Source organism: Pezoporus flaviventris, unplaced genomic scaffold (assembly GCF_033815535.1).
Source record: "Pezoporus flaviventris isolate CSIRO_AGI_PZ_B2104156 unplaced genomic scaffold, CSIRO_AGI_Pfla_v1 ptg000154l, whole genome shotgun sequence".
Taxonomy (NCBI): domain Eukaryota; kingdom Metazoa; phylum Chordata; class Aves; order Psittaciformes; family Psittacidae; genus Pezoporus; species Pezoporus flaviventris.
In genome coordinates this window covers 2,096,982-2,120,469 of record NW_026892702.1, presented here as the reverse complement: position 1 = coordinate 2,120,469, position 23,488 = coordinate 2,096,982, and the positions used below count along the sequence as shown (strand labels likewise).

General features: G+C 55.8%; 2 protein-coding genes across 2 annotated transcripts; one reads left to right on the top strand and one right to left on the bottom strand.

The window, feature by feature from the left end:
* The first annotated feature begins 208 nt into the window (after nucleotides 1-208).
* On the top strand, nucleotides 209-2,482 carry TUBB4B (tubulin beta 4B class IVb). The gene is made up of 4 exons (XM_061479726.1): nucleotides 209-391; nucleotides 496-604; nucleotides 680-790; nucleotides 1,278-2,482. Exons 1-4 carry the CDS (start codon nucleotides 335-337, stop codon nucleotides 2,336-2,338), a joined length of 1,338 nt encoding a protein of 445 aa, XP_061335710.1. The 5' UTR covers nucleotides 209-334; the 3' UTR covers nucleotides 2,339-2,482.
* CIMIP2A (ciliary microtubule inner protein 2A) lies at nucleotides 2,403-22,496 on the bottom strand. The gene is made up of 7 exons (XM_061479657.1): nucleotides 22,364-22,496; nucleotides 17,223-17,416; nucleotides 9,715-9,998; nucleotides 7,941-8,061; nucleotides 6,762-6,856; nucleotides 4,736-4,853; nucleotides 2,403-2,561 (listed from the first exon to the last, which is right to left on the bottom strand). The coding sequence occupies exons 1-7, from the start codon at nucleotides 22,417-22,419 to the stop codon at nucleotides 2,473-2,475; spliced, it is 957 nt and encodes a 318-aa protein (XP_061335641.1). The 5' UTR covers nucleotides 22,420-22,496; the 3' UTR covers nucleotides 2,403-2,472.
* Between the last annotated feature and the right edge of the window lie 992 nt (nucleotides 22,497-23,488).

Below are 23,488 nucleotides of genomic sequence, written 5' to 3'. Positions count from 1 at the left end.
TCAATCATTCAATTAAGCCAATCGGGAGCGTCTCTAGCGAGGAGGGCGGGCACTCGCGAGCCCCGGTTGCCTAACAGTAAAATCAACAGACAGCTGGGCGGAGCTAATAGGAGAGGGTGGCTTGAATGACAGTCTTTTTGGCCAATAAGATCTCCTCTTTCGCAGAGCCTCGTTATAAGTAGCCAATAGCCACTGCAACTGGCCGTCTGGGAGGGGAGAGGAAAGCTGCGCGCGCATTCCGCTGCTATATAAGGGTTGGCGGTTTACTTCACGCAGCCAGAGTCGGTTGGGAGCAGGGTGATTTTAGGTGGAAGTGACCGGTGTCGCCGCCATCATGAGGGAGATCGTGCACCTGCAGGCCGGGCAGTGCGGGAACCAGATCGGAGCCAAGGTCCGGGCGGTGGGCAGAGGGCGGCTGCAGGAGGGGGGGGGACACTGATGGGTGGCGCCGGGCGCGCCCGGCCCGGCCGCTCCTGACGCGGTTTTCCCTGGCAGTTCTGGGAGGTGATCAGCGACGAGCATGGCATCGATCCAACCGGTACCTACCATGGAGACAGCGACCTGCAGCTGGAGCGCATTAACGTCTATTACAACGAGGCCACAGGTAGGGCCTGTCCCGCCTCCCCCTCTTCCCGATCTGCCCCCGGCGCCGCAGTCACGGCTTCTCCTCGTTTTGCAGGTGGCAAGTACGTGCCCCGCGCCGTACTGGTGGACCTGGAGCCCGGCACCATGGACTCCGTGCGCTCCGGGCCCTTCGGCCAGATATTCAGGCCAGACAACTTCGTGTTCGGTGAGTGCGCCGGGAGCGGGGGAGGGACCTGTCGTGTAACCGGCTCGGGGTGGGGTGGGCAGGGCAGGGACGCTGCACTGCGGGCTTTGCCGCTGCACATGCTCCTGAGGCGAGCGCGGCCCCGGGGAGGGGGTTAATCCTGGCGCTGCGTGACGGGTGCGAAATACCGGCGAGCCTGCGGGCGGTGCGGGATGGCAGCTGCGGGGGAGCCGTCCGAGGAGGCGCAAGGGGTCGTTGCTCTTCCGAGTCTCGTTACCTCCTCCGCATCAACAGGAGCAATCAAACGGCTGCTGTGTCATTAGTAATAAATGTTTTCTGTGTATCCGCCGAGCCATTTCAGAGGTGCTTGTGTGAAACCACAGCTCAGTGCTGGCTAAAAGGAAGCTCTCCTGGGGGTGGGGTTCTGTGTAGCCTGATGCGCCCTTGCTTGCAAGCAATAAGCAGGAAGCAGTGACCGTAATCTAATACGAAAATGGCTCTCTTCCAGGTCAGAGCGGCGCAGGAAACAACTGGGCAAAGGGCCATTATACGGAAGGTGCTGAATTAGTTGATTCTGTGTTAGATGTTGTAAGGAAGGAGGCAGAAAGCTGTGATTGTCTCCAGGGCTTTCAGCTTACTCACTCCCTCGGTGGTGGTACGGGCTCAGGTATGGGTACCCTCCTCATCAGCAAAATCCGTGAAGAGTACCCAGACCGAATTATGAATACTTTCAGTGTTGTTCCATCCCCTAAAGTGTCAGATACTGTAGTAGAGCCCTACAATGCCACACTCTCGGTTCACCAGCTTGTGGAGAACACAGATGAAACATACTGTATTGATAACGAAGCTCTCTATGACATATGCTTCAGAACACTGAAGTTAACCACTCCAACCTACGGTGATCTGAACCATTTAGTGTCAGCCACCATGAGCGGTGTTACCACCTGCCTGCGGTTCCCAGGCCAGCTCAATGCTGACCTGCGGAAGCTGGCAGTCAACATGGTTCCCTTCCCCCGTTTGCACTTCTTCATGCCTGGCTTTGCCCCTCTCACCAGCCGTGGGAGCCAACAGTACCGGGCTCTGACAGTGCCAGAGCTGACACAGCAGATGTTCGACGCAAAGAACATGATGGCTGCTTGTGACCCGCGGCACGGCCGCTACCTGACCGTGGCTGCTGTGTTCAGAGGCCGTATGTCCATGAAAGAGGTGGATGAGCAAATGCTAAATGTTCAGAACAAAAATAGCAGCTATTTTGTGGAATGGATCCCTAATAACGTTAAAACGGCAGTCTGTGACATTCCACCTCGTGGCCTGAAAATGTCTGCCACCTTCATTGGGAACAGCACAGCCATCCAGGAGCTGTTCAAACGCATTTCTGAGCAGTTCACAGCCATGTTCCGCCGAAAGGCGTTCTTGCACTGGTACACAGGCGAGGGCATGGACGAGATGGAATTCACAGAAGCTGAGAGCAACATGAATGACCTGGTGTCTGAGTATCAGCAGTACCAGGATGCTACAGCTGAGGAGGAGGGGGAGTTTGAGGAGGAGGCTGAGGAAGAGGCTGAGTAACAGCTATGCAGATGAATACCTGTAAATTTTGTTTAAAGCTGTATGAACTCTCATCAAACCTCTGTCTGTGTTGTGTTCCTCTTTATGTCTCAAAAGTCACTTCAACTGCTGTACAGGCACCATTAAAGCATTTTTCACAGTGCACGAGCTCGTCTCTCTTGTTCCTTTTGGTAAGCTTTTCGGGTGCTGTTTCCGTAAGTCAGTGCGTAGATGTTCTGGAGCTCTGGAAAAGAGAAGCAAAGGACTTGGGGTGAGCCCTGGCTGAGGCAGCCGGGCTTCTGCCTCTCAGCCTGGTGTGGGTGTCACTGGATGTGGTGAACTGATGTTGCTTTACAATCCAAGTGTGCTGGTGGTGGGGATAACACCTCCTGAGAGGATGGAATTCAGCTTTGAGCTGCATCTAAATTTAGGTACCTGTGTGTGGACTCCTGTTACAGGCTCAGCGGGAGCTGAGCCGCTCTCTAGTAGATACAGGTTCTGTCTCCCTGACAACACCTTCCCAAGGCAGGCAGGGCTCCAGCAGATGAGGAGCCAGGCTGATGGGCTCAGCAGTGCCAAACGGGCAGGTAGCCACGACCTGTGCCAGCAGCGCTGTGGACGGCAGTGCCACACCACACTGCTGAGGAGGAGCTGAGCCTCTGTGTGCACAGCCGTGTTTTCAAATCGTATATGGAGAGTTTAAACCTCCGAGTGTTACTGCAGGCTCTGCTGCTGAGGTGGGCTGAGCGCCCGCTAGCACATCAGGGGGGTGTTTTCATGGCACTCCTGTATTAACACCACATTCCTATTGTGGTAGCCATGGTGTCAGCTAAAGCGACTGACCCGCTGCTGGGGAGCTGGGCAGGGGAGCAGGCTGCTTTCCTGGTGAAGAAACCCTGCTCACTGCTCTTAAATTCTGAATTGTTTTGTGCAGAGTTTGTGTGCCTTGAAAACAATTTCTCCTTCCAGTGCCTGAGCTGCTTGGAGTCCAAATGGCACCAACTGGAAACTGTCTGCAAGAATGGGTGGCTGGCTCCAGACCTACCTGGGAGGGAGCTGCTGTAGGTGTAAAGGTGGCAGCAGATAGTGAAAGCATGAAGTAAAGACATGAGGGTGGGTGACCAAAGCCCTCCCCAAGCAGCCCTACGCAGAGGAAACAGCCCCTGGAACAGTCTGGGCTACACTGAGACACCCCAGAGCTGCCATGCAAAGGATGTGTGCTTCCCCACTCCTGGCTTTCATTTCTACCAAGTTTTCTGCTTCTAGCATTTTCCTCCTCTGCACTGCATTAAGTACAAGCTGTGAGGTTAGTTCTTTCTCCCTGATTTCCCAGCCCACATTACTGAGCTCTGGGTAGGGAAGGGACAAGACAGTTGCTGATTTGTTGACATTTTAGCTTGATACCTTAATGCTTTCAGGTGCACGGGCAGAGCTTCCCCTTCACATGCACAAAAATCACTTCAGCCCTCTCTGTTTAGGCAACAGCACTGAGGATCAGGCAGACAGTGCAGGGTAGCCACTGCCTGTCTCTATGGCTAATACCATTTCACTGCTATTATTCTGTGCATTCTCATCCCATTTGTATAATTTGCATCTTGCTTTTTATCAGACTTTAAGGACATGGAGCTGCTGGAGAGACTCCAGAGGAGGCCATGGAGATGCTGCGAGGGCTGGAGCAGCTCTGCTCTGGAGCCAGGCTGAGAGAGCTGGGCTGGGGCAGCCTGGAGAAGAGAAGGCTCCTGAAGGGGAGACCTGAGAGCAGCTCCAGTGCCTGAAGGGGCTGCAGGAAAGCTGGAGAGGGGCTTGGGACAAGGGCCTGTAGGGACAGGCCAAGGGGAATGGCTTTAACCTGCCAGAGGGGAGACTGAGATGAGCTCTTAGGCAGAAGCTCTTCCCTGGGAGGGTGCTGAGGCGCTGGCACAGGGTGCCCAGAGAAGCTGTGGCTGCCCCATCCCTGGCAGTGTTCAAGGCCAGGTTGGACACAGGGGCTTGGAGCAAGCTGCTCTAGTGGAAGGTGTCCCTGCCCGTGGCAGGGGTTGGAGCTGGAGGAGCTTTAAGGTCCCTGCCAGCCCAAACCAGGCTCTATTCTACGAATCACTTTCCTGACGAAGACACTGTAACACACCCGGGTGACGGGCAGGGTGTTACTGAGCCTCCGCTGCTTTAGCAGGGGTTTGGTGGCTGGAAACCAGAGGAACATTCTGCACAAGCCCAGGCTGACAGCCAGGCTGACAGGCTCTCCTGCAGGAAGGGGATGGCACCACTCCAGCACCTCAGCGCAGACCAGGAAATAACCTACTACCCATGTGGAACAGGTGAGTAATCGTTCACTTCTCCAGCACTACAGCTAATAACAGCGCTACTTAATGACAGCAATTAGTATCAGTGACTTTCCTTTCACTCAGCTGATAACATTACCTGGTACAAAGCCCATGTAGGAAGGTATCAGTCCAGCACTGGTGTAAATTCTGTAGGTAGGCCAGTAATTCTGGGGATATCTCTTGCCAAAGCTGTAACATGGGTTTCTCAGCATAAACTGGGGGGGAGGAAACAACACCAGGGTACAGTTAATTTTAAAACACACCGTTTTTACCAAGTCATCTGCTTTGACTCTGCATTCAATATTGAAGCCATGTAAAGCAATTCTCCTTCCAGTTCAGTTTTCTTCTAATTAGGAGCTACACTGCATTCACCTCCACCTCTGGGCATCACCTGCAAGTCCCAAACACCTTGTGCTCCTATATCTGATGTACTGGGAGCCAGCAATGTCTGCTGGGCTTGGGTACAAGCCTCATCTGCTCCTGTGCTGTGACTCTGCACATCTGGGGCTTGGTTTGACCCCTTCAACTGGGTTTGTTTCTCCATGAGTCCCACTGGTGGCGATCAGCCGGCAGTTCCCTGGCTGGGAGGGACAGGAAGGCTTAGGGAGAGTGTAAATCACCCCCTGCAACTGTCTGCCCCCCCCAAGGTCAGCCCCAGACGAGGGGCTGGAGGGTGGATGTTGCTGCTCTCAGTATTCAGATGTCACTTAAAGCTGTGCTGCCCACACTGGTGGAGAAGGGATGGGGCTGATGGAGCCGAGCAGCCCGTGGGGCTGCTGACCCATCCTGTGGTGGTGATGGAGCGGCTGCTGCATCCCTCAAGCGCTGCACTGAAGCGTGAGGGCTGCACTATTTTGCCTGATGCAGGCAGTAAGCAGTGATCCATAGTACATCCCAGTATGTAACCTAGGGCAACAGAGATTTAGGGCAGCAGATTAATGGCTTGAAGCCATCTTAGATAGAAATGTGGTGTGATTTGGTTGGGTTTTTTTTAGTGTACTCTTACTCCTTCAGTGCCTGATGTGCCGCAGCTGAGCTCTGGAAGGCTGGATTCTGCTGAATCCTGCAACAGAAACACCTCCCTGGCTGATTTACTACAAGCAGAATGCTACTTAAGGAATCAGGGGCAGAAAGGCTTTGCAAACAGCACATTCAGTTTTGATAATACCATGGTTTGGGGTTGTTTTTCCTTGCTGCTTCATCTCAATTCCTATTAATGGCAGAAGCGTAAGGAAGCCAGCACAGGAAAATACATTTCAGCCTGAGAAGCAAGAGGCTGCCATGAGCAGCCAGACCTGCTGCTCTCCCTGCTGAGTCATTTCTTCCCAGCTGAGTTTTTCTGAGCTGGGGAGCCTCAATCTTGGAATTTTTTCCTACATCAGACCCGTACACTCTGGGATGAAGGCACTGCAGCCAATCCCAGTGACCAGAAAGGATTGGGAATGTTTTAACCTGTGTCACTGAGCTGACCAGCTCTCACCAGTGCTGGACCAGGGATGCTGCTGCATCTCACTGCATCCTGGTAGCAGGAGGAAAAGCATCCCTTGGAATGCAAACTGTTAACTACTGGGGGGAGGGATCTCATTTTCCCATGTAGGAGGGAACTATATGGGGGATCTGACAGCAAGGGGACAAATAGCATTTCAGGAGGGATATTTCTGCATCCTTCCCAAAAGGAGATCTAAATCCCTTTAAGACAAATCCTGTTAGGAAAGGAAAAAGCTTTACAACCAGTTAAAAGAGAGGAATATCCACCCAAGCAGGCCAGGAAGGCATCCGGCACTGCCAGCCCAATAGAGAAGGTGGATTGCACAAGGGAAGCACAGATTGTTGCATCCTGTGTTTCTGCACTCAGAGCCACATATTTAGCAGCCACCCTTGACCCAGCCCTCTCTAGATTTGCTTAATCCTTTTATGAACTCATTTCTTCTCCCTCAGTGTCCCAAGGAAACAAGTTACAGGCTTTAATTGCTCATGATTTTTTCACCATGTTACCTAATAGCATTTTACTCTGCTTGTAACTTATACCCCAGTCCTAACCCTACTGCTCCAAGTGAAACCACTTCTGGTGTTGCAGCTGACTCAGTTACACAGCTGGAATGAGATTTGGGCCTGTAATGTACCTGGTGTTGGTCAAATTCCTTCATTGCTTCCGTCACACTCCGGATGTAGTTCACACCGTGAAACCAGGAGAGGCGGGGGATGAATCCCGCGTACCCTGGGGATGAAGACAAGAGAGAACATTGTCTGCTTGTGAATATACATATCCTACAGAGATCAACCAGCCCGGAAGTGGAACAGGCTGGGATAAATACAAAACCTCAGCAGAGCACAGGAAGGAAAAATGCACCCATTTAAAGTGTAAAATTAACTCTTACCCATGAAGTATCTGTTCTGAAAGAGTCTTTTTTACAATGCCCAAGGAAAACTCAATGGATTGAACTGATCTGGGTTGATCTCCATGAGGTATGGAAGAAACATCTCATTTTCTTATGGCCTTTCCTGTGCATCAACAGCTCTGTCATGTTCTCTCCCAGTTTAATACACATTCAGGAGCTAACAACAAGGCGTCCAACCTTTCTTCCTCACTTGCCCTGCCCATCCAACAGATTTCCACCAAGTAGGAGACAGAAACTATATAAAGTCTAAACCTACATAAAACATAGCGAGGTACATCTAAAACACAGGCAGAACTCCCTCTTCCCAAAGGAATGCTTTGAAGAGAGAGAAAACTGTCATCTGCATCCTGAAGCATCGATGCTCTTTCATTTTGACTGCAGTACTCTGATACAGAGCTCCTCTTTGCTGTGGTCCACTGCAGAGTGAAGATCCCCCCACCCTGTGCATCGCCCTCTGCAATGCTCAGGCTCTTCCAGAGCAAGTGGTGGAGCTACAGAACAGAATTCCTTGTCCACCAGCTTTATGGAGTCCTGGCGGTGCGATGCATCACTGCTTGTTGGCTTCATGATTGCGGAAGGGCTCTTGTTGCTGATGGAGAACGAACCACCTCAAGGGCAGCAGGAGGTGGTGCAGAGCCCATGGCCCAGCTCTGCATTTCTGGAGCATTTTCTAGCCTGGCCCTGGGGCTGTGGGGACCTCGGGTGGCTCCTGCATCCCATCCATGATGAGCTCTCCTGCCCATGAAGAGCGTCCCAGAGGAGCACCCTTGCGTGGAGAGAAGCAGTGGCATTTTCCATCCCAAAGTGCTAACTGAACCGGAATGACCAGCCAGGATCCCCGAGGTTTCCCATGGGGAAGGACGGTGACGCGGCTCTTTCCGAGGGGGACTCCCTCCCTTTTACCTGTGATGACTTTCTGCTGGATCACCTTTGGTAGATCCATTTCTGGCAACCAAATCTCCTCCTCCTCGGCCCCGTTGGTTCTCCCGGGCCCCTGGGTCAGCGGTGGCAATGTCACCTGCCCCTGCGTTACAGGTTCAGAGCAAGTGCAATAAAAGCTGCTGCTTCCTACAGCCCCATTGCTTAAATCAGCAACAGAACCTGTGAATGGCAGCTGCCATTTCCTGTTCTTCATGGAACCATAGAATAGTTGGGGTTGGAAAGGACCTTAAGATCACCCAGTTCCAACCCCCCTGCCATGGGCAGGGACACCTCACGCTAAACCATGGCACCCAAGGCTCTGTCCAACCTGGCCTTGAACACCACCAGGGATGGAGCATTCACAACCTCCCTGGGCAACCCATTCCAGTGCCTCACCACCCTCACAGGAAAGAATTTCTTCCTTATATCCAGTCTGAACTTCCCCTGTTTAAGTTTTCACCCCTTACCCCTTGTCCTGTCACTGCAGTCCCTAATGAAGAGTCCCTCTCCAGCATCCCTATAGGCCCCCTTCAGATACTGGAAGCTGCTCTGAGGTCTCCACGCAGCTTCTCTTCTCCAGGCTGAACAGCCCCAACTTCCTCAGCCTGGCTCCATACAGGAGGTGCTCCAGCTTTTTCTTCCCAGCTTTACACTAGGAGCTACCCAAAGGTTTCTGGTGAAGTCCCATTGCACGTGCCCGCTGCACACAGAGGCTCTGCCCAGGGAGAGCAAGGGGAGCTTTGGGCACTGAGCTCCTCTCTAAACCTGCTTCTCAGAGCAAGGAGCAGGAATGCCCTTTCCTGGGATCTCTGCCCCAGCCAGCTGTTGATGTGGTCGGTTCATGGGATCCCTGCTCTCTGCCCTCAGGGAGCGTGCAGAGCCCCGGCTGGCTGCAGCGGGATGCAAGAAATGAGGGGCTCAGACACGTTGGTCCCAAGTGCTCCTGGCTCTGCGGTGTGAAACAGCACCAGCTCCAGAGGCAAACCCAGTGCTTGTGCTTAAACAAGGGGCAGCTGTGGTGAGAAACTCAGGTGGGAGCAGGGAGGGGATCAGAAACCCAGTGTGTAGCCAAAGGGGACAGGAGGAAGAGGGTGTCAGGGTTGCCTGTTCACCCAAAGGAAACACAGGCCTGGCACAGTGCAAGATCTGATGGTGGCTGGGATTTGAAGCTAATACTTCAGCAAGTAAGAAGTTCAGGTTTTTTAATTAAGAAGAGTAATTACTGAGTACTGCAATTTCCTGGGTATGGAAGGGATTTGCTACTGCTGGAAATGTTTCTGCATTTGATATTTCTCTGCATGACACTCTAAGCTCTCTGCCCTTGTCATCCACACCCACATCCCAGAATCCCAGCCTGGTTTGGGTTGGAAGGGACCTTAAAGCTCCTTCAGTTCCAACCCCTGCCACGGGCAGGGACACCTTCCACTAGAGCAGCTTGCTCCAAGCCCCTGTGTCCAACCTGGCCTTGAACACTGCCAGGGATGGGGCAGCCACAGCTTCTCTGGGCACCCTGTGCCAGCCGCCTCAGCACCCTCACAGGAAAGAGCTTCTGCCCAAGATCCAACCTGAATCTCCCCCATTTAAGTTTAAAGCCATTCCCCCTTGTCCTTTCACTACAGCCCTGATGATGAGCACATCAGGGTCCCTTTTCACTGCCCTGTTCCAAGGAGATCCCTTCCATGCTCACCAGTCCCAATCCCCATCCCTCCCCAGCAGCATCCTCTACCCCATGCCCGTTCCCCCCCAGAACACTTACTGGTGCGCTTCCTGCCCAGGCACCGCCGCGCTGGCCGGGTCTGCCCCTTCTCGTCAGCCACTGTCGCCCTTCGGACGCAGGATAGTGTGGAACACTGCGGGGGGAGTCCCGAACCACTTGTGTCCTCGGGACGTACTCGCTGGAGTGGTCCCGGGGCTCAGGGTCCGCCTGCACCATGGTCAGCTCTTCCTCGGACAGCTCCGGCTGCAGCAGGGGCAGCCTGGCCTGAAGGAGTGGGTCAGGGAAGGTCGCTGCAGCCCCAGGTCTCTCAGAGGAGAAGCACCCTGTGGAACGACACCGAGGAAAGGGAAAGGAGTGGCTGAACGGGGGATTCCCATCACCCTGGACCTCAGCCCCGTGTGGTGAAGGAAAGGAGCCTGGAGCTCAGCAGCATCCCACAGGCTGTGAATGCATCCTGTGGGCGCCATCGGCCCACCCAGGTAACCATCCTGCACAGGAAAATGCACAAAGAGAAGCTCAATAGCTTGGAATTTAATCTAAATGGCACCTAAGCTCTACGATACCATCAGCCGAGCTATACAGGGCAAAGTAAACCCCAGCGTGTCCCTTTGCTCCCTGTGGCCGTGTCAGCGCACCCCAAACACAGACCCACGGGTCCAGCACCGCCTCGAGCTCTCCGATCCCATCACGGACAATACCCCGGAGGACCCCAGGCGAGGCTGCACTGAAGGGTTTAAGGAACCTCCCTGACAGCAGGAGCTGGGGATGAAGTCACCAGCAGCAGCCAGCGCTTCCCAGCTCCAATGCTAGCAGATGAAGTAGGGGTTGGTGAGGAGAGCGTGGAATGGGGACAGGATAATGAGGGAGGGCGAGCGGGCTGACTGGTTAGTTGGGTCCATCCAAACTGCAGCTTAATCCGAGGACATGCAAATATAAATGTCCAGGAATGAAGCCCATAAACACCAGCTGTGGTGGAGACCCGGCTCCCGGGAAACAGGGCTGGGATGGGCAGAAAGGCTGGAAGCTTCCAAGCTGCACGGCACAAATTCCCAGCAGGAAATGGGAAAGCATCGCCTTGGTGTGGCCATCCCCAGGGAAATGGAGACCCAGATCCTGCTGGGAATGTTGCCCTCAGCCTGGAGAGGCCTCGCTCCCACCAGGCAGGGTGTCCGCACGGTGTGGTACAGGGCACACGTGTCTCCACGGGATGGATCATGGGAGAGGTGCTGCTGCTGCAGCCTATTTTGGGTGTGCTCCACAGGGACCAGGCACTTTGGCTGAAAGAGCTGGGACTTGGCAGGAAATTCCTGCAGATTCCCAGTGTTGGGAATCTAGAGGAGAGTATCTCAGTGTCTGATGGAGGAGATGGGGCCTGCGAGCAGGGAAAGAGGGACAGTGGGAAAGGGCACACAAGCCCATCCACTGGTCTGAGGTGGGAGCATTGGGATGCAAAGTGAATCACAAGCTGTGAGTAGGAGCTCTGAGGAGAACAAGCCCTGCACCAGTGGGGTCAGCTGGGAAAGGGCTGGGAGCAGCAGAGCTGGGTGTTCCCAGAGGATGGATCTGAGCCCTTGGAATTGTGCTGGACCCACCAGGGAAGTTCATTGTCCTCACAGCCTGGGTTTGTGCTGCAGAGCTGCTCACACAGGGATGCTCCAGTCACTGCTGAGCACCAGTCACTGCTGAGCACTGCTCATACAGGGATGCTCCAGTCACTGCTGAGCAGCACTCACACAGGGATGCTCCAGTCACTGCTGAGCGCTGCTCACACAGGGATGCTCCAGTCACTGCTGAGCACTGCTCACACAGGGATGCTCCAGTCACTGCTGAGCACTGCTCACACAGGGATGCTCCAGTCACTGCTGAGCAGCACTCACACAGGGATGCTCCAGTCACTGCTGAGCAGCACTCACACAGGGATGCTCCAGTCACTGCTGAGCAGCACTCACACAGGGATGCTCCAGTCACTGCTGAGCAGCACTCACACAGGGATGCTCCAGTCACTGCTGAGCGCTGCTCACACAGGGATGCTCCAGTCACTGCTGAGCAGCACTCACACAGGGATGCTCCAGTCACTGCTGAGCAGCACTCACACAGGGATGCTCCAGTCACTGCTGAGCGCTGCTCACACAGGGATGCTCCAGTCACTGCTGAGCAGCACTCACACAGGGATGCTCCAGTCACTGCTGAGCACTGCTCACACAGGGATGCTCCAGTCACTGCTGAGCAGCACTCACACAGGGATGCTCCAGTCACTGCTGAGCAGCACTCACACAGGGATGCTCCAGTCACTGCTGAGCACTGCTCACACAGGGATGCTCCAGTCACTGCTGAGCAGCACTCACACAGGGATGCTCCAGTCACTGCTGAGCAGCACTCACACAGGGATGCTCCAGTCACTGCTGAGCACTGCTCACACAGGGATGCTCCAGTCACTGCTGAGCAGCACTCACACAGGGATGCTCCAGTCACTGCTGAGCACTGCTCACACAGGGATGCTCCAGTCACTGCTGAGCAGCACTCACACAGGGATGCTCCAGTCACTGCTGAGCAGCACTCACACAGGGATGCTCCAGTCACTGCTGAGCACTGCTCACACAGGGATGCTCCAGTCACTGCTGAGCAGCACTCACACAGGGATGCTCCAGTCACTGCTGAGCAGCACTCACACAGGGATGCTCCAGTCACTGCTGAGCACTGCTCACACAGGGATGCTCCAGTCACTGCTGAGCACTGCTCACACAGGGATGCTCCAGTCACTGCTGAGCGCTGCTCACACAGGGATGCTCCAGTCACTGCTGAGCACTGCTCACACAGGGATGCTCCAGTCACTGCTGAGCGCTGCTCACACAGGGATGCTCCAGTCACTGCTGAGCACTGCTCACACAGGGATGCTCCAGTCACTGCTGAGCAGCACTCACACAGGGATGCTCCAGTCACTGCTGAGCAGCACTCACACAGGGATGCTCCAGTCACTGCTGAGCACTGCTCACACAGGGATGCTCCAGTCACTGCTGAGCGCTGCTCACACAGGGATGCTCCAGTCACTGCTGAGCAGCACTCACACAGGGATGCTCCAGTCACTGCTGAGCAGCACTCACACAGGGATGCTCCAGTCACTGCTGAGCACTGCTCACACAGGGATGCTCCAGTCACTGCTGAGCAGCACTCACACAGGGATGCTCCAGTCACTGCTGAGCAGCACTCACACAGGGATGCTCCAGTCACTGCTGAGCACTGCTCACACAGGGATGCTCCAGTCACTGCTGAGCACTGCTCACACAGGGATGCTCCAGTCACTGCTGAGCAGCACTCACACAGGGATGCTCCAGTCACTGCTGAGCGCTGCTCACACAGGGATGCTCCAGTCACTGCTGAGCAGCACTCACACAGGGATGCTCCAGTCACTGCTGAGCACTGCTCACACAGGGATGCTCCAGTCACTGCTGAGCAGCACTCACACAGGGATGCTCCAGTCACTGCTGAGCAGCACTCACACAGGGATGCTCCAGTCACTGCTGAGCACTGCTCACACAGGGATGCTCCAGTCACTGCTGAGCAGCACTCACACAGGGATGCTCCAGTCACTGCTGAGCACTGCTCACACAGGGATGCTCCAGTCACTGCTGAGCAGCACTCACACAGGGATGCTCCAGTCACTGCTGAGCAGCACTCACACAGGGATGCTCCAGTCACTGCTGAGCACTGCTCACACAGGGATGCTCCAGTCACTGCTGAGCACTGCTCACACAGGGATGCTCCAGTCACTGCTGAGCAGCACTCACACAGGGATGCTCCAGTCACTGCTGAGCAGCACTCACACAGGGATGCTCCAGTCACTGCTGAGCAGCACTCACACAGGGATGCTCCAGTCACTGCTGAGCAGCACTCACACAGGGATGCTCCAGTCACTGCTGAGCACTGCTCACACAGGGATGCTCCAGTCACTGCTGAGCACTGCTCACACAGGGATGCTCCAGTCACTGCTGAGCAGCACTCACACAGGGATGCTCCAGTCACTGCTGAGCAGCACTCACACAGGGATGCTCCAGTCACTGCTGAGCAGCACTCACACAGGGATGCTCCAGTCACTGCTGAGCGCTGCTCACACAGGGATGCTCCAGTCACTGCTGAGCAGCACTCACACAGGGATGCTCCAGTCACTGCTGAGCACTGCTCACACAGGGATGCTCCAGTCACTGCTGAGCAGCACTCACACAGGGATGCTCCAGTCACTGCTGAGCAGCACTCACACAGGGATGCTCCAGTCACTGCTGAGCACTGCTCACACAGGGATGCTCCAGTCACTGCTGAGCAGCACTCACACAGGGATGCTCCAGTCACTGCTGAGCACTGCTCACACAGGGATGCTCCAGTCACTGCTGAGCAGCACTCACACAGGGATGCTCCAGTCACTGCTGAGCAGCACTCACACAGGGATGCTCCAGTCACTGCTGAGCACTGCTCACACAGGGATGCTCCAGTCACTGCTGAGCAGCACTCACACAGGGATGCTCCAGTCACTGCTGAGCAGCACTCACACAGGGATGCTCCAGTCACTGCTGAGCACTGCTCACACAGGGATGCTCCAGTCACTGCTGAGCAGCACTCACACAGGGATGCTCCAGTCACTGCTGAGCAGCACTCACACAGGGATGCTCCAGTCACTGCTGAGCACTGCTCACACAGGGATGCTCCAGTCACTGCTGAGCACTGCTCACACAGGGATGCTCCAGTCACTGCTGAGCGCTGCTCACACAGGGATGCTCCAGTCACTGCTGAGCACTGCTCACACAGGGATGCTCCAGTCACTGCTGAGCGCTGCTCACACAGGGATGCTCCAGTCACTGCTGAGCACTGCTCACACAGGGATGCTCCAGTCACTGCTGAGCAGCACTCACACAGGGATGCTCCAGTCACTGCTGAGCAGCACTCACACAGGGATGCTCCAGTCACTGCTGAGCACTGCTCACACAGGGATGCTCCAGTCACTGCTGAGCGCTGCTCACACAGGGATGCTCCAGTCACTGCTGAGCAGCACTCACACAGGGATGCTCCAGTCACTGCTGAGCAGCACTCACACAGGGATGCTCCAGTCACTGCTGAGCACTGCTCACACAGGGATGCTCCAGTCACTGCTGAGCAGCACTCACACAGGGATGCTCCAGTCACTGCTGAGCAGCACTCACACAGGGATGCTCCAGTCACTGCTGAGCACTGCTCACACAGGGATGCTCCAGTCACTGCTGAGCACTGCTCACACAGGGATGCTCCAGTCACTGCTGAGCAGCACTCACACAGGGATGCTCCAGTCACTGCTGAGCGCTGCTCACACAGGGATGCTCCAGTCACTGCTGAGCAGCACTCACACAGGGATGCTCCAGTCACTGCTGAGCACTGCTCACACAGGGATGCTCCAGTCACTGCTGAGCAGCACTCACACAGGGATGCTCCAGTCACTGCTGAGCAGCACTCACACAGGGATGCTCCAGTCACTGCTGAGCACTGCTCACACAGGGATGCTCCAGTCACTGCTGAGCAGCACTCACACAGGGATGCTCCAGTCACTGCTGAGCACTGCTCACACAGGGATGCTCCAGTCACTGCTGAGCAGCACTCACACAGGGATGCTCCAGTCACTGCTGAGCAGCACTCACACAGGGATGCTCCAGTCACTGCTGAGCACTGCTCACACAGGGATGCTCCAGTCACTGCTGAGCACTGCTCACACAGGGATGCTCCAGTCACTGCTGAGCAGCACTCACACAGGGATGCTCCAGTCACTGCTGAGCAGCACTCACACAGGGATGCTCCAGTCACTGCTGAGCAGCACTCACACAGGGATGCTCCAGTCACTGCTGAGCAGCACTCACACAGGGATGCTCCAGTCACTGCTGAGCACTGCTCACACAGGGATGCTCCAGTCACTGCTGAGCACTGCTCACACAGGGATGCTCCAGTCACTGCTGAGCAGCACTCACACAGGGATGCTCCAGTCACTGCTGAGCAGCACTCACACAGGGATGCTCCAGTCACTGCTGAGCAGCACTCACACAGGGATGCTCCAGTCACTGCTGAGCGCTGCTCACACAGGGATGCTCCAGTCACTGCTGAGCAGCACTCACACAGGGATGCTCCAGTCACTGCTGAGCACTGCTCACACAGGGATGCTCCAGTCACTGCTGAGCAGCACTCACACAGGGATGCTCCAGTCACTGCTGAGCAGCACTCACACAGGGATGCTCCAGTCACTGCTGAGCACTGCTCACACAGGGATGCTCCAGTCACTGCTGAGCAGCACTCACACAGGGATGCTCCAGTCACTGCTGAGCACTGCTCACACAGGGATGCTCCAGTCACTGCTGAGCAGCACTCACACAGGGATGCTCCAGTCACTGCTGAGCAGCACTCACACAGGGATGCTCCAGTCACTGCTGAGCAGCACTCACACAGGGATGCTCCAGTCACTGCTGAGCGCTGCTCACACAGGGATGCTCCAGTCACTGCTGAGCACTGCTCACACAGGGATGCTCCAGTCACTGCTGAGCAGCACTCACACAGGGATGCTCCAGTCACTGCTGAGCAGCACTCACACAGGGATGCTCCAGTCACTGCTGAGCAGCACTCACACAGGGATGCTCCAGTCACTGCTGAGCAGCACTCACACAGGGATGCTCCAGTCACTGCTGAGCACTGCTCACACAGGGATGCTCCAGTCACTGCTGAGCGCTGCTCACACAGGGATGCTCCAGTCACTGCTGAGCAGCACTCACACAGGGATGCTCCAGTCACTGCTGAGCAGCACTCACACAGGGATGCTCCAGTCACTGCTGATGAGCAGCACTCACACAGAGCCAGGACCTTTTCTGCTCTTCCTGCAAGCAGGGGGCCACAAGGAATTGGGGTAACGCAGCCAGGCAGTGACCCCGACTGGGGTATCCTGGACCATGTAACACCATGCTCAGCAATGAAACTGGGGGGGCATTGGAGTGGGGCTGCTGCTTGGGGGGTGGCTGGGCATCACACAGTGATGGTGAGCAATGGTTTCCAATGGCATCACTTGTCTTGCCTGGGGTTTGTTTCTGTCTTTCTGGTATTTTCCTTTTCATTACAATTTATTGCCGTTTTTCTATTCCAACTATTAAACAATTATTATATTACAAATAAACATTAGATTTTTATCTCAATCCATGAATTTCCTCACTTTTATCCTGATTCTCCCCTATCCTGCAGCAGTGGGGTGAGTGAGCAAGCGGCTGCTGGGGCTTAGCTGCCGGCTGGGGTTAAACCACCACGGAACACGGAAGGATTTCATTACACAGCAGACCACCACCTACCTTCATCTAACAGCAGGTAACCCGGGAACTTAAATCCCCCTCCCCACTCCACCAAACGCCAGGGTGAGGAGCCCCACGCTCAGCTCCACTTCGCACCGATGCTGCTACCCCGGAGCTGTGACTGCTGCATGGATAACAGCCAGGAGCCTGCCAAGGACCCGTGCGCATCGGAGCAGGGCCCATGCAGCGAAGGGCCCGGGCTGTGCTCACCTGGGTGCCCGGGGGGGTGGTCCTGGCCTCCGTGCTTGGCCCCGCTGAAGTCCTCCATGAACTCCGGCTTCTGCAGCGGTGCCAGCAGAGCGCGGGGGCTGCGGGCAGCGGTGGGGTCGGTCAGCAGCCGGTGCGTGGCCCTGCCAAAGGTCTCTCCGGACTGGAACCGGTACTGAGGGACGAAGCCCTCGTAGCTGAGGAGGAACCAAAGAGTGGTCACTGCGGTGGTGCTGGGACCTGCCCCTCGGCTGGGTTTCTGTTTAGAGCTGGGGGGCACCGGGAAGGCTGCAGCCGGGAGCACGCGGGGGCTGGAGCGCGTGGGCCCAGGGAGGTGATTGCACAGGGATGTCCTGCGAGCAGGAAGGAGCAGCACGGGGGAGCACGGAGCAGCTGTGTGTGGTTCTGCATGGAGCCAGGCAGGTGCGTGTGTGTTTGCACGTGTGAGTGTGTTAGCACGTGTGTGTTAGCACATGTGAGTGTGTGTGCACGTGTGTGTGTGTTTGCACGTGTGTGTGTGTTTGCACGTGTGTGTGTGTTAGCACGTGTGAGTGTGTGTGCACGTGTGTGTGTTTGCACGTGTGTGTGTGTTAGCACGTGTGTGTGTGTTAGCACATGTGTGTGTTAGCACATGTGTGTGTGCACATGTGTGTGTTTGCACATGTGTGTTTGCACGTGTGTGTTTGCACGTGTGTGTGTGTGCACGTGTGTGTGTGTTAGCACGTGAGTGTGTGTGCACATGTGTGTGTGTTTGCACGTGTGTGTGTGTTAGCACGTGTGTGTTAGCACATGTGAGTGTGTGTGCACGTGTGTGTGTGTTTGCACGTGTGTGTGTGTTTGCACGTGTGTGTTAGCACATGTGAGTGTGTGTGCACGTGTGTGTGTGTTTGCACGTGTGTGTGTGTTAGCACGTGTGTGTGTGTTAGCACATGTGTGTGTTAGCACATGTGTGTGTGTGCACATGTGTGTGTTTGCACATGTGTGTTTGCACGTGTGTGTTTGCACGTGTGTGTGTTAGCACGTGTGTGTGTTAGCACGTGTGAGTGTGTGTTTGCACATGTGTGTGTTAGCACGTGTGTGTTTGCACGTGTGAGTGTGTTAGCACGTGTGAGTGTATGTTTGCACGTGTGTGTGTTTGCACGTGTGTGTGTGTGTTAGCACGTGTGAGTGTATGTTAGCACGTGTGAGTGTGTGTTTGCACATGTGAGTGTGTGTTTGCACGTGTGAGTGTGTGTTTGCACGTGTGTGTGTGTTTGCACGTGTGAGTGTGTTTGCACGTGTGAGTGTGTGTTTGCACGTGTGAGTGTGTTTGCACATGTGAGTGTGTGTTTGCACGTGTGTGTGTGTTTGCACGTGTGTGTTTGCACGTGTGAGTGTGTTTGCACGTGTGAGTGTGTGTTTGCACGTGTGAGTGTGTGTTTGCACGTGTGTGTTAGCACGTGTGTGTGTGTTTGCACGTGTGTGTTAGCACGTGTGTGTGCGTTTGCACGTGTGTGTGCACGTGTGAGTGTGCGTTTGCACGTGTATGTCAGCATGCAAACTGGCTGATGGATTTCCAGGCACTGTAGGCACAGGCTCAGTGCTTCGGTTCATGGGGGAATACAGAGAGCGGCCAAAGCAGCGTCTGTGGAGAGGAAAACTTTATAGAACCCCAGCCTGGTTTGTGCTGGAAGGGACCTTAAAGCTCCTCCAGCTCCAACCCCTGCCACGGGCAGGGACACCTTCCACTAGAGCAGCTTGCTCCAAGCCCCTGTGGCCAACCTGCCCTTGACGTGTGCTGCAGTCACTGGGACAGCCCCCAGTTAAAATCCCATTCCCAGTTAGAGGCGGCTCTGTTTCAGATGCTCCTCTCCCTCTCTCTGTTACTGGGAATTCCCAGGTTCCAGTCCCTGGTCCAATACCAAAACTCCAACCAAACTCCTGCAGGATGTGCTGCTCCTCTGGCCCCCGGTGCCTGGCACGGGCAGTTGGGTGGCTCAGGGCACCGAAGCCCCGGGTCCATCAGCACCCATCGGGAGCTCCAGCTGTTCCCGGTACCCCAGCTCCTCACAGTGATGTTATTCCACCTCTGAAGCAGCAAGGCAGAGCTGGCGGTTGCAATGTACAGACACAAACACTGAAGGAGCCCACTGCCTACCCAGGAATAAAGCCAGATGATGCATGAGGATCACAAGATGATGAGCAAGTACTTTCCCTTCCAAATGCTTTCCCCAAGAGCAAGCAGAGCCACGCATTTCCACTCGGCCAGCGGTCCTGCTTTGCGTGCAGGATGGCAGCAGCACCTCCGTGCCTCATCCCCATTGATTTCCAATGGGTCTTGCAACATGGGAAAGCTACACCGGGACCATAAAGCTGAGCGAGGGCACAAATGGCTCAGCCCAGGTAATGACAGGGTGGGGGGAGAGCTGCGAGAGGATTCAACTCATGGCAGTTAAAAGCAAGGCAACAGGAGGAGCTCGGCTGAGTCAGGCCGGGCTCTGGGGAAGGGATGTGCCATGGAGTGAATGGCGAGGGCTGGGCTCAAAGCCCTGGTCCCAGCGGGGCTGTTTGGGCTCCTCCTGCCTTGTGTTCATCTGAAGAACCCAGAGGGGTCCCCCTGGCCCTGCAGTCGCTGCTCCCACCCCTCACTGGCCTCCCCAGGGCCTCCCACCTGCCCCTCGCTCAGCCCCGGCTCTGCCATCGCTGCTCCCACCCGGCAGCACCAAAACCTGCTCCTGGGCCCCGGGAAGAGCCTTGGCTCTGGACCCCGCACCCTGCGCAGCTCCGTGGAGCTGTCCATGGATTTACCCCTTCTGTGCCCCGCGTCCTTCCCAAACCAGCCCAGCTCCTTGGCTTTGCCTTCCAGCGCTGCTCAGCGCCGCTCTGGTGTTTCCAAAGCCCCATCTGTGACCATTGCCCAGCACAAGTGGCAGCGGCCGATGCCGATGTCCTTGTGTTCACGGCACGGCCCATGGGACAAGAGGTGAGATGCTGCGATGCAGCAGCATCCTCATCCTCCTCCTGCAGCGCCCAGCGGGGTGCAGGGTCCGCTGGCTCTGGTGGTGCCCCTCAGGCAGCTCCTCCCTGTGCTCAGCACCCAAAGCAGATGCAAAGCAGCACCCGCGGGGGGGTGACACCACAAGCCCACACAGCCCTGCGAAATACAGGAGCAGAAGTGGGTTCCCCTTCCTCCTCCTCCTCCTCGCTTCAGCCCCAGCTCCTGTGGCTGCATCAGGGACTGAAGCAGGGGTGAGCAGGGGGAAGGTCTGAGGCTTTTGGAGGTGCAAACGCAGCCCCAGCTCCCTCCTTGCTGCTCCTCATCCCTGCCAGCACGGCTCTGCCAGGGTGGCAGCACGCAGCACAGCCACGCAGCACAGCCACGCAGCACAGCCACGCAGCACAGCCACGCAGCACAGCCACGCAGCACAGCCACGCAGCACAGCCACGCAGCACAGCCCGTGCTCAGCACAACCACGCAGCACAACCCGTGCTCAGCACAACCAGCCCCGGAGCTTGAGTAAGCCTGGGAGATGCGGAGATCAGCCATGGAGGAATCCTGCAGGGTGCTGCGATGGGAAGGACCAATCTGAGCACCAGGAGCGGTGCTAAGGAAGGAAGGGAACAGGTTCCACACCGCCTGCAGCTCGGGGTCTGCCTGCGCTGCATCTGCAGCCGTGGGGGACAAACCTGGTCGGTCGCAGCCCCTCTGCCCCGGACATCGTCCTGACCCCTTTGGAGCCAGCCTCAGGCTGGGCTAATCCCAGTGGTCCGGTACCAACAGACACTTGTGCGCTGGGGCTGCTATGGGGAGCCTCTGGCTCTGCCGTCCCATGGGCTACGAGCCCTCAGCCACCGCAGTGGTGTCCACGTGCCATGAACACATCTCCCAGCACAGGCACCAGGGGACCGCACGCACCATTTCCCTGTCCCCACAAAGCCAATGCCCTGACTCCTGCCATTTGTGTCTTACCTCTTAACCACCAGTCCGTCATAGAATCATAGAACAGTTTGGGTTGGAAAGGACCTTAAGATCATCCAGTTCCAACCCCCGTGCCATGGGCACACTAAACCATGGCACCCAAGGCTCTGTCCAACCTGGCCTTGAACACTGCCAGGGATGGAGCATTCACAGCTTCCCTGGGCAACCCATTCCAGTGCCTCACCACTCTTATAGTAAAGAATTTCCTCCTTATATCCAATCTAAACTTCCCCTGTTTAAGTTTGAACCCATCACCCCTTGTCCTGTCACTCCAGTCCCTAATGAAGAGTCCCTCCCCAGCATCCCTATAGGCCCCCTTCAGATACTGGAAGGCTGCTATGAGGTCTCCACACAGCTTCTCTTCTCCAGGCTGAACAGCCCCAACTTTCTCAGCCTGTCTCCATACAGAAGGTGCTCCAGTCCCTGATCATCCTCGTGGCCTCCTCTGGACTTGTTCCAACAGTTCCATGTCCTTTTTATGTTGAGGACACCAGAACTGCACACAGTGCTCCAGGTGAGGTCTCACAAGAGCAGAGCAGAGGGGCAGGATCACCTCCTTCGACCTGCTGGCCACGTTCCTTTTGATGCAGCCCAGGATACAGTTGGTTTCTGGGCTGTGAGCACACACTGCAGCCGGCTCATGTTCATTTTCTCATCAACCAGCACCCCTTACCATCACAGTCTGGGCTGCTTCTTTCCAAGAACATCACAAGCAGCTTTGGAAAACCCCCTAACCACGTATGAACCAGCCCACAGCATCCACAGCCCCCGACTCTTCAAAGGCCTTGATCCAGCAGCAGGGCTGTGCTCTGACCAGCCTGACAAGAGGGCGCGATGCCTCTGCAAGCTATCTATCCAATGGAGGCCTTCAAACATCCTTGATGCAGGAGCTATGGCAGTTTGGAGCCAACCCCTGCACAGCTGCCCTGGTGCTATTTGCTGCTTAAAACAAGTTAAGAAAGGGGGAAGGGGGAAAGAACACTGCTGACCTTACCCTCAATGCACTACGGCAATGCCTTTCGCTGTACCCTTCTATAAAGTGGTGCTCCTCACGCTGGAGCCCTGCCTCCTTTGGAGGAGTTTTTAATGGTGTCTTTTAAACAAAACCAAACAACTTACCACAGCTCAGAACTACTGATCCCAATGGGAGCTGTTTGCCTTGAACAGGCATTTTGGCTGAACTTACCCAGGGATATGGTAGGGATGGGAAGGGAAGATGCTCTTTTCCTTGGAGGCTGCCATGGCAATGCAGCAGCTCTGGCTGGTGGGAGGAAGGAGATGCAGCACGATGCAGTCGCCTGGGAAACCTCTGTGATGCACCAGGAGCTGTGTTGTGTCGCTCCCAGCTCCTCAGGTTTGCCTGGACACGTCCTTTGTTTCCCCCCATCTGGAAGCCCCAGCACAGCTCTGGAGAGCCCCAGTCACTAGTGCAGCAGAGGCTCAGGGATTCCCCGTGCTATAGGGGAAGGCTCAGCCCTCCTCTCCCTCAGTGCCTCCTGGTCTGGCTGCGTGAGGGTGCAGCCCTTTGCTTCACACACACAAGGGCTGCTGCCATTCCCACCACCACACAGGTGACTGTGTCCTGTGTGTGGTGGGGTTCACCCCCTCCAGCTGAAGGCAGGCACAGGACATGGGGTCTCCTGCACTGAGCAGCCGCCATGGCCAGCACATGACAGCCCACAGCGCCCTGAGCGCCAGCATCCTTTCACCAACTCCAGTAGCAGCAGTGAGGCTGCTTCACTGCCGAGGTCCCTCTATGGGCCTGGGGAGCTCAGCCACAGCGCTGGCAAAACCATTCTGTTTCAAAGCAGTAACCAGAAACCAGAGCTCTCATGTGGTCAGGTCCCTGCTCCTCCACCCGAAAGCTTCTCTGAGGAGGTAAAATTGCTGCTTTGACTCCTGCCCTTGGTGCCTAGTGATGGATCTGGAGTTTCCAGCCTTTATAAATGTGCTGAGTTTGCCCAGCTCCTGAGCACCACCACGGGACAGCCCCCTCCAGCAGCCCCAGGTCTGCAGTGGATGGTCTGTGAGGGGGTCATGGCTCTTCTCAGAGGTGAGCAGTGAAAGACAGAGGAGATGACAGGTACAAGATGCACCGAGGGGCAGGCCCAGAGGACACAAGGAGGAAGCTCTCCTCCATGGGAGCAGCGCAGCCCTGGGGCAGAGGTGGCATCTCCATCCTCAGAGATCTTCAAAGCCCAGAAGAGCAGTCCCATGGAGCTTTGTGGTCAGCTCAGCTTTTGGGGGGCAATTCAATAAGGGACCTACAGAGGTTCCTCCCAGCCCAGGTCTTCTGATTTTAACATGAAGA